The sequence below is a fragment of the Zootoca vivipara genome, chromosome Z (genome assembly GCF_963506605.1).
Source record: "Zootoca vivipara chromosome Z, rZooViv1.1, whole genome shotgun sequence".
Lineage (NCBI taxonomy): Eukaryota > Metazoa > Chordata > Lepidosauria > Squamata > Lacertidae > Zootoca > Zootoca vivipara.
This window is the reverse complement of record NC_083294.1, coordinates 39196247-39208028: the sequence shown is the minus strand read 5'-3', so window position 1 is coordinate 39208028 and position 11782 is coordinate 39196247. Positions and strand designations below refer to the sequence as shown.

Below are 11782 nucleotides of genomic sequence, written 5' to 3'. Positions count from 1 at the left end.
AGACCCGGGCGCGTTTGTTCTAGCGTTACAGTTCTATGATTTTATAAAAATAAAAATAAAACAAGTGGAAAAACAGACACACACAAGAAGGCAGCAGTGTGCTGTTACTGGGGAGTAAGTAGCATTGATCACTATATGGGACTTGCTTCTGAGTTGTTTTTGCACGCATCTTATCAGAAGTAAGCCTCATGGAGTTCGGTGGGACTTAGCCCCAAATCAGAAAAGAAAGGCAGTTTTCTACGAGGTTCTTTTCCTTTTTGCTGCTCAGCTGTCCTTGAACTACTTACTGGTTTTTAAAGGCAAATTTTTAGTTATACGGAGGTGTATTTAATTTTTTTATAAAAACAAACAAAACAAACACGATGTTGCTTCTTGCATTTCGTCCAGGGGTTTCACCTTAGTTTTGCAAACTGCTCTAGAAGCATTTCTGACAGGTGGCACAAAACTTTTCGTTTTGTTGAAGTCAATTAAGCAAATTTGAACAATATACAAAATATTAAACGGTCCTTAATAAGAAAAACAAAAAAGCATGTTTAAAAAAATCAAAATCCAAGACTTTATTCTATCCACAATATTAAAAAGAAGACTATTACTGGTACCATAGCTGACATTTGTATCCTTACATTGCTTTGAAACTATTTTTTTTCGCCAATTGTCCCTATGCTGGTCACTCCACAAACAACTGAACTGAGTTAATCTTTTTCAAAATAACACCAAAGCATGTTTTCTGCAGCTATCTTTTTACAGGTTCATTATGGCATATGTTTTGGTGATTTGGTGCCCAGTCAGGTGTATTTTGCCTCATTTGGATATATGTATTATATGTATTTGTGAGTAGAGAAACGCGGAAATGCTAGACACTGGGAACAAAAAGGTTATTACATGCAAGAGAGCCATTCTGTGATATATCTGTGTACAGTCCCAGTGTGTACAGGGTAAGCAGAATGACTGTTCTCTATTACCATTGCTGGTAGTAGTAGGAGACCTATTCCACTGGCATAGTAAGAGGAACATAAGAGAAGGTGCAGGATTCATTCGAGTGGAGGATCTTTATGCATGTTCTTTGAATGCCTGGGAGGGAATATGACATTCCCCTGCTTAGAATCTTCCTAACTTTGCTTTGCTAAGGGTTTAAATCATTTGGCCCCAAACAATTAAAATCAAACCTGCTGCTACTTTTTAAATTCTTTTAGTAAGAACAAGTAGCTCAATAAAAAAAGAGTGGGGGAGAGGAGTTGTTGTGAAAGGGGCAACGAGATAGCCATGTTTCATGAGAGCTGTCATTAGTGTGTCAAACTGGATTAAAATCCAATACCAGCACATGCGCTCCAATATTTGTTCCTGTTGCTCTATATGCAGGGACGCTACTGACTTTCTGTCAATGGAAGCTAAAGATAACAGCGCCAGGATGCATATCTAACAGGAGAGGCATCCTGCAAAGGAACATGTTCCACCAAACAAAATGAGATCTTGTAGTGGTCCCTATCCTCAGATGAAACATCCTGCAGAGCTGGCCTGTGAATATCTGAAATATCCCCCCCCCCAATGCTATGGGGGCTCAGGTTCGTTTTAAGACTGCTTTTCTATTCATAGTTAACATCTGAAGTGGCTAACGAAAAAGAGCTTTAGTTGAGAATCCTGCATTATTGGGAGTTGGACCAGAAAAGCCTCAGGGATCCTTTTCAACTCTTCAATTCTAGGATACATATATTATAGTCCTATTATTTGTTTGTTTAATTTGTATGCTGCCCTTCACCCGGATACAAAACAAAAACAAAAACAAACCAATACCACCCCACAAACACATTTAAAAGACATAGGATGTAAATCAGCCAAAGGCCATGGTTAAAGAGGAATGATTTTTCCTGGCACCTAAAGGTGTTTAAGGAAGGTGCCAGACAAACGTCCTGGAGGAGAGCATTCCACAGACAGGGAGCCACTGCAGAAAAGGCAGTTGCATTTAAAATTAATGGACATTACCAGTGCTTTTTTCTGGGGGGACACAGGGGTATGCACACCCCTAAACATTTTGTGAATCTAAGTTTGGCCTCATTGAGGGGCAGTATTTCAATATGAGTAGGATAATGAGAGTACCCCTAAACATTTTTTAAAGAAAAACCCCCACTGGGCATTACTAATTTAAGACTCTTAATTTTAATGGTTTTATCTGAGTATACACCATACATTTAAGCACATAGCTTTCCCCAAAGAATCCTTGGAGGATTCTTGTTAAGGGTGCTGGGAACTGATTTTTGAAGTGTAAACTACAGTTTCCAGTATTCTTTTGAGGAGGAGGAAATGACCTTTAAGACTTGGAGAGAATTGGTACAACTCGGAGAATGGAAGTAATTTTTGTATTATTTTTTCAAAACACTGGCTCATGTCAAATACTGTGCTCTTCCAACAGAAATAAAATTGAATGCAACATCAGGTATGCTTAGCTCTGTGCTGCTCTAAGTATACTTGATATTACTGTATATTAACACCAGTATAAAATAAAGTAAGAGTTTAAAGAAATCCAGTTTTCCACTCAGAATATTGCTTTATTTTTGCTGTTACAAATATACAATTTGGACATTAAAGAACAATTAGTATAAAATAAAACATTCCCATTGATATACAGTACATAACATTTATTGTTCTCACTTTCTGGAGTCACAGGTTTGGGCTAGAACAATGCAGCTTGCAAAATAAATGTAAGTGCACAGTTTATTGCTTTTGTTACTTTTTCACAACAGTAAATTACAAATATAGAGAATTCTTTTAAGAAAAGCAGTTGTGGGAATTACTAGGACATCAGTATTGCTGGATTATTATTAATAATTACATTCTCTCCCTAGAGCATTTTATCCTGAATAATTATTTCGCTTGAAATTTGTTTTAGAAAACAAGCAAACAAACAAGAGCAGAGTTTTTGAGGCTGCAATCCCAACTCTGTTGACCTGAAAGTAAACCCCATTGAATTAAATAGGGTTTAGTTCTGAGTTAGGATTGTGTTAATCTTCTCAGGGCTCCCTGTGCATGTATCCTACCTGACTTGCATACACAGCGGCTAGATTATGCCTGGTATCTATTGAACATTCATTCTGATTTGGTAGCTAGGAGGTTATAATGATAATCAACAGTTATCGTGCTTCACTTGCTTATAATCCTCCCATTGACCTTAAGCCTTCATAAGTCTTCCTGTTAATCAATTCTCAGTATGTTTCCATGCAAGTAACTGCAAAAAGTCCTCAAAAAAGGTGGAATTGTTGGGCTAGGACTAGGAATGTTGTGTCTCTGAAACCCTGAATGGCTGCCAGCTGCCAGTGCAGCCCATATTGGTCTAACTCAGTTTAAGGGAGCTTCCTGTGTTCCTTTTGTATGCAATTTTACTCAAAAGTAACTCTAATGGAGTTGAAACTTGCTTGTCAGAAATTGGGTATGGAATCACTCAGCAGCCTAATAGTTCACCAACATTCGCCTTTCTATTTTCTCCTCCTTAGTGACATTTCACATATCCTTCCTAACCATTTATTCATTTTTCCCTACTAGCATTGATTGACTCTCACAGCCTTGCTCTTCCTAACTGTTGCATTAATTGTGAACTATGAAAAAACCTTGGCTTTTTGATCTACCATGCTTAGGAATAACAGATCCCTACCAACTTGCCTTTGTTAATCCCATAGCAAAAGAATAATGTCCGAAGACTGCTTATCCCACGGCAAACTAATAATAAAGATAACAGCACATATTCTCACACTGCAATTCTATGTGTTTTCTCAGGCATTGGTCCTGCTGTGGTCAGTGGGGCTTCCTCCTTGGTAAGTGTGTGTAGGGATGCAGCCATAATGTCCAGTTTGTGTTCTCTGCAAGACCTCACAGAGTCTCCATCAGCCGCAGCCAGCATTCACAATGGTCAGATATTTAGTCTAATAACACCTGTAGGATCCCTGCAATAAACCATCATTAACTATTTACCATAAGTGTACAGATTGCTCCTGTCCTGCATGGGAGCATCAAACCATGATTCTTGGCTTAGTTTGGCAATCGAGCCAGGGCTCATGGTTTGATTTCCCTAAAGCAAAGCCTGATATGCAAGCCAAGGTTTGCTCTTGGCAAAAACCACTGTAGTTTGCTTGGAGCAAAACAACCACAATACCTAGTTCAGATGCAATTGCAGCCAAGAGTTGTGGGTTTTTTGTTGTTGTTGTTGCTCCCCCTTGCAAAAAGGAGGGGAGCAAAACACAAGCGATCTGCATGTTCTCAATGAACCATTAACCAAAACTTACAGTGACACAGGAATGCAACATGGAGAGGTGGCAACTTAAATAAAATATTGGGTGGCGTGCGGCAGGTAAGCCCCACCCCACAAAATCAGTCACAGAACATGGCACACACATACCATTTGAATGGCAATGCCCATCAACTGGGGGTGGGGGGGGGAGGACTGGCCCCCTCAAATAATTTATGGAGGGAGCTGAAGGGACCTTGGCCTGTAGGAGTTAGCTCCTATTGCAGCCTGTATATCTGTTGTGTTTTTTGTGAACTTTGAACCCTCAGAGACTTGGGAGAGAAAAGCCTTCATCCTTACATAGCCTACACGCATATACCTTTGCCACACATCCCCATACCATCCTATTTTCTCTACTGATAATTCTGTAATTCAGGAAGGAAATTCTGCTGTTGCTCTTTGCCCATCCCATAGATACACTCTTTAAAAAAAAAAAGAAGAAAAGAAAAAAATAGCAAACCAACAAATTGAGCTACATAGGAAGCTGCCTTAAATCAAGTCAGACCAATGGCTCATCTGCTTAGTATAGTGAACACTGACCAGGAATGGCTCTCCAGGGTTACAGACAAGGGTCTTTCCCCAAACATACCTGGAGAATTTGGAGATTGAAGCTAGAACCTTTTGCATGCAAAGCGATTGCCCAACTACAGAGCTAAGGCCCTTTCCCAACCACATAGCTCAAAGTGGAGGAATCATTTATCTAACTGTGTATACCTGAAGCCTATGAGACTTTTATATACCAATTACAACTGATGATATAAAATCAACTGAAATTTCCCCTTTTCATTTTAACACATTTTTTTAATTTAAAAAAAAGCATTATAAAAACAAGTTGGATAAGTGCTGGTGAACACTTGGCTTTCAGTGATGATCATTTGTTTACAGTACTTAAAAGTAGTTTTCTAAAAGAGAAAGCAAAAGATAAGAGTCCAGTGTGATGGTTCCAGAATGTCAGGGCCACTTGCAAACTCTGCTGGTCCTTTCATTGAAATTGACAAAATGCTAACAAATTTTTAAGCCCCTCCTTCATGAAGTACCACACTGATTTCCATGCAGTTTATTTGCAGATGACAGTTTCAACAAGGACCATTGCAAGCAAGTTCAGCTAAATATCTTAGGAAGTTAGAGGTTTTCGGCATTTGATGATCTGTCTCCCGAAGTTCACGTGTGTGTGTGTGTGTGTGTGTGTGTGTGTGTGTGTGTGTTTGTGTGTGTGTGTGTGTGTGTGTGTGTACAACTGCCTAAGGCAATTCCCCCTGCAGTTGGTGAGCTATCTTTTTGCATCTATTTGCATCCAAGTGGCCTGCAAAATACCTGGATGATCTTGGATAAACTCATTTCTTGAGTCTCAACAACTGAGTTAGAATAGTGGACTGACTCAAATAACTCAGTCAGTAGAGCATGAGACTCTTAACCTCACGGTCACGGGTTCAAGCCCACGTTGGGCACAAGAGTCCTGCCTTGCAGAGGGTCGGACTAGATGGCCCTCATGGTCCCTTCCAATTCTACAATTCTATGATTCTAGGAAATCACAAAAGTCAGGAACACAAACTATGTGACAACAAAACTGGACTCCCCTACTGCAAGTTAAAGGTACTGCAGCAAGTCACAAGTGACTTATAGCCCATCCTTGGGAATACTGTACTGAGAAAAGCAGTTGACGGAATACCATTGTCAGCACACAGACAGCCACCCAGCTTGAAATTACCACTCGCTGGCAATCAGTTGACTAGGGGACGCATCAAGGGATGGGATCCTGTAGCAAACCAAAGAGCCCTTTTAAATCGTTAGGTTTTAAATCATTAGATAAGCTCACAAACCACTTTCGAAGTCCTTATATAAGCAAACCTACAAACGTGTGTGTGTGTGTGTGTGTGTGTGTGTGTGTGTGTGTGTGTGTAAAACCTTAAGTCAGTAATGTCCAGTAGCAGCAGGCCAGGCTAGATCCTGTTCAAGCGAGAGAATGACTTGATACAAGTCTGACACACAGAGCAAGAAGGCCAACCAACCAACCAATTGATGGGTGAACCTTTGGCTATCCTAGCTATTCCAAGGGCCTCAAAATGGCTATCTCCTCCATCAAATTCTGGGAGGCAGATACAATGTGAAATTGTGCAATAGGAGCAGATGCAAAAAGCAAGCAAACATGTAATTTCATGAAGCAAAGATCACAGCTGAGAGTTTCCGCTTCTTGTAAAACACGATGGAAGAAATAAAAGGGGTATCGCTTTAAGGTGGGAATTCTAACAGGGCAACTGCTTCAGCATTGGCTTCCTTGCAGTTGGTTAATCTGGTGTAGTTAGCAATCCTCAGTCACAGCTGCAGCTTGTAGAATAAAATCAAAGAACTTTCTCACACGCCTGAAACCTGATCAGAGCACTCCAATATCTGTTCTGCATATTTTAGCAATTAACTAAAATCACTATAGCTTTGCATAGGCACATAGGGAGTTGCCTTAGTCAGGCTATCTAGTGCAGTCTTTTATGGTTTTGACAAGCATTATCTCTCCAGTTTTTTTCCAGTCATGCTGTGCTGAGATAATGCCAATGATGGAATCTGAAACCACCCGCAAACATAAAATGTGTTACTGAGCTACAGTGTCCTTTGAAAATGTACCTGACTGAACATCTAGCATGTGTCTTATGTGGCCTTCCAGCTTCTGTTCTGGCACATCTCTATATTAATTTTAAAATACTGTACTTAATTTCCCCAACCTCCTATTACCCCCACCCCACCCCCACCCCAATAAAGATTGCTGTATATCTATCTTGGATAAAAAATATTTTGTATCAAGTTTTCAGTTATTATATAATCATAGTATATAGTACTTTTTATAGTGCTTTGCATTTTTCAAAGTATTGCATGAACTTTAGCTAAGTCACAATTGCACATGTAAACCTGAAAGCTAAAATCTAGAGTAGCCCAAAATATAAACCCCTGAGAATATAATTTCATGGTGGAAAAACACCAGTGTGTCACTATAGCTCAGACATAATTCATACACAATGCATATCGGGAGTTTTCTTGCTTTTAAAGGCTAATCAGTTTGATCAACTGGCAACTTCTGCTGTGTTAAGCTCCTACTAAAATGAGCAGGAATCCCCCCCCCCCATTTCAACAAGAAGTCCCCAGTGAACTGTGGCCCTTGTTTCTTTGGGTTGAGTAAAGAACATATTTACAGACTTATACATAAATAGCAATTTCTATTGAAACCAGATTATGTCACCCAAAAAACTAGAAGGAGCTTGGATCCTGCACTTGAAGTAAGGGCCACTTTTGCAAGCAAGATTTGTAGGATCGATCTACAAACACCCCATGTCTGTAAGCAATACATTGCTGTTTAAAATATCATTAGAAATACATTATACAGTAATAGTGTGTATAGCAGTGTACTGTCATTACGTATACAAGGTTTCAAAGCCTGATAAAAATCAGGATGTTTGCAGGAGAAACCAGCAGCCCCAAATGACTTAAGAGCAACAGATCACTGGGGAGTTCTCATGGACTTGCCCTGACTGAAAAAAGAATCCAACAAGTCATTTTTGCTGAGAAGTAAAAGCTGTCACTTTTAAGTTCTGAGATGAAGATTAATACTTGTGGCTAAGATTTTTCAAGAAGAGCAAAAGGATACAAAACCAAGTGGATTTCCAGCTCACAGCAAGACATATACTGTATCTACATATTGTTGTCCAGAATGAAAAGATAAAACACTTAGCAAAACAACATTACAATATTTATGTGAAAAGAAAAGAAAATTGAACTTTTCCACAGCTGAAGGACGGTATAATGATGGTAGGGTTCTTGTTACCCCTTGTGGAAAAATATGGAAATGCCGGTAACCGGATTCCTTTTTACATCCAGTGGGAAAGATCAAACGACATTTCATTCTGATGTGATTTACCAGTTGAATAGTATGTTCTGGCCAAGTGTCATAAAGTAAATTTGACTGCTGCCTCCAGACTGAACAGATGCAAAGAACACCTTGAGAAGAAATGGGGGGGGGGGGGTTAATGTTACTCTATGTTGATAAGAACATTTTTAGCCATACCTGAGAATGTGGCACATACATCACCCACCCACCCACCCACCCACCCATGTTAATTCAAAGAGATATGCACTTCTTTTACTGTTTTAAAAATACAAAAACTGTCCAGCTGAATCAAACCAAAATTTCACCAACCCCAATGTTCTGCATCTAACAGCAGCAAGCACAATGAACCTTGGTGTTTACAAGCAATGCATGAAAGTTTGTTCTAAGGATCTGTCATAAAGATGTGCACTGCTGCGCCACAAGTGGGTTCCACTCAGTGACCAATACTCAGTGACCCAGGCATCTTCTTAATTATTATTTTTCTCATTCATTTTTTAAAGGTGTCAAAGTAATGAATCTCATAAGTTAATTACACAGCAGCACTTCCTTTTGTTTGTCATGCTGATTATTATTAAAAGGGCTACATTAATTGTCACTGCATGATGTATTCTCCATTCACACGCACCTAAATTGACACACCAGCCCTGAGGATAGATATGGAGTGTGGCTAACGTCATGTGTGCACAGGATGGATTCAAAAGCCACAGGTAGGAGTAAATGGTTATGTGCACAGATAGCTCCTATGTTCAACATCTGGATCTTCATCAACAGAGTAGTAGAGCCCTGCCCCTCATGAAGAAGAGAACGAATGCAACTAATTGTTTTTCTTATGCTGGCGTGTGATCTTGCAGCGTTTAGCACACGTACCTTATCGTTCCTTTCACAAAGAAACTTCAGCTTCTGTGCTTTCTTGTGCATAAACACACCTTCCAGGTTTCCCGTCTCCACCGAGCGCAGTTCAATAGCTTTCTCTCCCCAGCCCATAACTTGGTTCGGTTGAAGGTAGGCTTTTAAACACACAAAGGAGGGCATGTTAGTAGAGTAAAACAAAGAAACAAAGAAGGCAGGTGTGTGACAGTTGCATTTGGGAGCAAGGACAGGGAGGGACAAAAAAGAGAGGTCATTCTCAGGGTTGTTTTTTAAAGGGAGTTTGTCAAGGATGTGGGAATCATTGTGTGGTTGGGGTTTCCTTTTGGTAAGCAATATAAAACAAATAACTATAAACTATACAAACTGTGCATTATGTGTTGAATATGAAATTATGAATTATGTAGACCAATTAAAGTTCAGACAGGGTGGAGGGTGAAAAATTACCTGAGAAATTAAGATCATGCTTCTGATTGGTTCACAGTGCTCATGGGAGCACAGGAGTCCATTGATGTCAACCCAAACACTCAGGTCTGTCCTGATACTGGGATATGCAGTTATTGTAGCTTACAGTGTCCAAAAACGGGCATGCTGTGCTGGCCATGCAATTATTCTGTTTTTATCATTGCTCTCACAGGCGCATGATGCCAGCAGTATGGTGAGGGGCGAACCATAAGAATGAACAGAGAAAATTTGCAAGCTTGATTTAGTCCCCTCCACCTACAAGCTGATTGACCCGTTGAAATTAGGCCATGGCATGGTCATGTTGCGGGAAAAAGATGGGACTGGAACTGGGCTATGGCTGGGGGGCAAACATAGCTCCCAGGAGCCCCAGGTGAGCAGAGATTAATGTAAAATAAATAATAATAATAATGATGATGATGATGATAATAATAATAATAATAATAATAATAATAATAAAGCCAAGTTGCATAGAATGAGCCTGCACCATCAGTTCCCTTTATAACTCACAACTGATGTCTTAATTTTCCAGAATCCCTTTATTCTGACCAATCAAAATGTCACAAAATGGTCCTCACCAGAACTCTTCATCAGGTCCAATGTTAAGCAAAGCAGTGTGCATGTATGGCAAGAAAGCTGCCTTGGAATTGAAACCAAAATGTCTGCATTGATCAAAGGTTCATTCTTGTTGTCTAGTCTAGAAGGGGTGTGTTTATGGACTGTCTGTCAGAATTTATCTCTGTGTCACACTTTCCCAATAAGAGAGTCAGAGGATGTCTCAGCTCACTAAGAGACATTTGAGACATTTGCATTGCTTCCTTCTTTAATATGCAGCCATATGGTAACAAACAGAATTTTGGGTTGGTCAAGATTCCTCTCCTTGCCCATCTCCCATGTGTGTGGAGAAACTATTATGAGTCATGGCTCATCTCCTGCTTCCTTGTCCTAGGCAGGGCACTTGAAACTGGTTTAGTGGTAACATCATCTCCCAAGGGAACAGTAAATGTGTTTGCATTGGTATTGTGGAGGAGCCCTAATATCTTTAACTGAATTCGCACTGCCTTCACCGAGTAGAACTCTCAGGATTCTTCGAGCAAAGGTGTCACAGTGTTATACTAAATTTTCCAGGTTAAATATAATTCTCAGGGAGGCTGCAACAGTTTGGGCCAGGTTTCTTCCATTTCTACAGAGCAAGGCTTCAGTTAGCTGACATTTCCGGAGAGCCACAAAGCATCCTCAGAAGTGTGCTGGCAACCAGAGAACACGGGATGTATGTTTCCTCCAGGGCAAGTCTGAACTTGCCTGATCTATTGTTCAGTCATCTAGGTATCATTTTGTAGCTTAGTCTTTCTATAAATATATAGCTGACTCTGTTGTTAGATGCTTGAGAATCAGTCTCTGGTCCAAGAGATTCTGGATTTCTAACCCAGAACGTTCTGGGATTGTTTTTTTTTTATACACTACAATTTTCCTGCAATTAAGTGAGATACAATCTAGTTGCCTATTACTCCAGTTTCCACTGATACAAAATTCTGGACATTTGGAGCACAGGAAACTACCTTACACTGGGTCTGACAAATGGCCGTGCAGCTCAGAAGTGCCTACACTGACTGGCAGAAACTCAAGATTTCAGACAGGGGACATTCCTAGCTCTACTAATAGATGCCAAGGATTGAACCTGGAATCTTCTGTATGCAAGGCAGATGTGCTACTACTGAACCATGGCCTTTCTCCGTGGTGACCCTGTTATTCTATTTCCTTTGTGCATTTGTAAATTTCTTCTCAAAGTAAATCTGTGCATTCCATTCTTTTTGCAAGAAAATAATATGGAAAATTTTAACCAAATTTATCTGCCCGTGTTAATGCATTGTATTTTCAGCCACATTGCTAAGAAAATATAAGAGGGATATGCAAAACTAAGCAAGGTCCGGCATGGTTTCAAACTGGAGGGGAGACCATGTCTTGAGATTCCTGCATTGTAGAAGGTTAGACTAGATAACCCTAGGGGCCCCTTCCAACTCTACAATTCTATGATCTTATCACTTCCTACTATTTTAGCTTCACTACAATCCTGTGAGGTAGGGGGGAGACAGTGGCTGTCCCAAAGTTTCCCAGTGAGTTTCAAGTTTTCCCACCCTAATCCAACACCTTTAATTACCATATTAAACTGGCTCTAACTGTTAAAACTCATTGCCAGTTTTGATTTCTTAATGAATGCCACAATTCCTGATAGTAAGAAGAGGAGACCGAAAGGAGATATGATAGCCACCTTCAAATATCCTAGAGCAGGGGTCTGCAACCTTTAAGAC

The 11782-nt window shown here is 40.0% G+C and overlaps 1 protein-coding gene across 1 annotated transcript in view; it reads right to left on the bottom strand.

The window, feature by feature from the left end:
* Nucleotides 1–2499: 2499 nt before the first annotated feature.
* The window catches only part of NRK (Nik related kinase), a 117816-nt gene continuing 108533 nt past the window's right edge, over nucleotides 2500–11782 (bottom strand). Inside the window, exons 30-31 of the mRNA XM_035113283.2 lie at nucleotides 9012–9151; nucleotides 2500–8254 (exon numbers count right to left, since the gene is read on the bottom strand). Coding sequence (XP_034969174.1) covers nucleotides 8171–8254; nucleotides 9012–9151 — 224 coding nt within the window. The 3' untranslated portion in view covers nucleotides 2500–8170. The remainder of the gene's footprint in view (nucleotides 8255–9011; nucleotides 9152–11782) is intronic.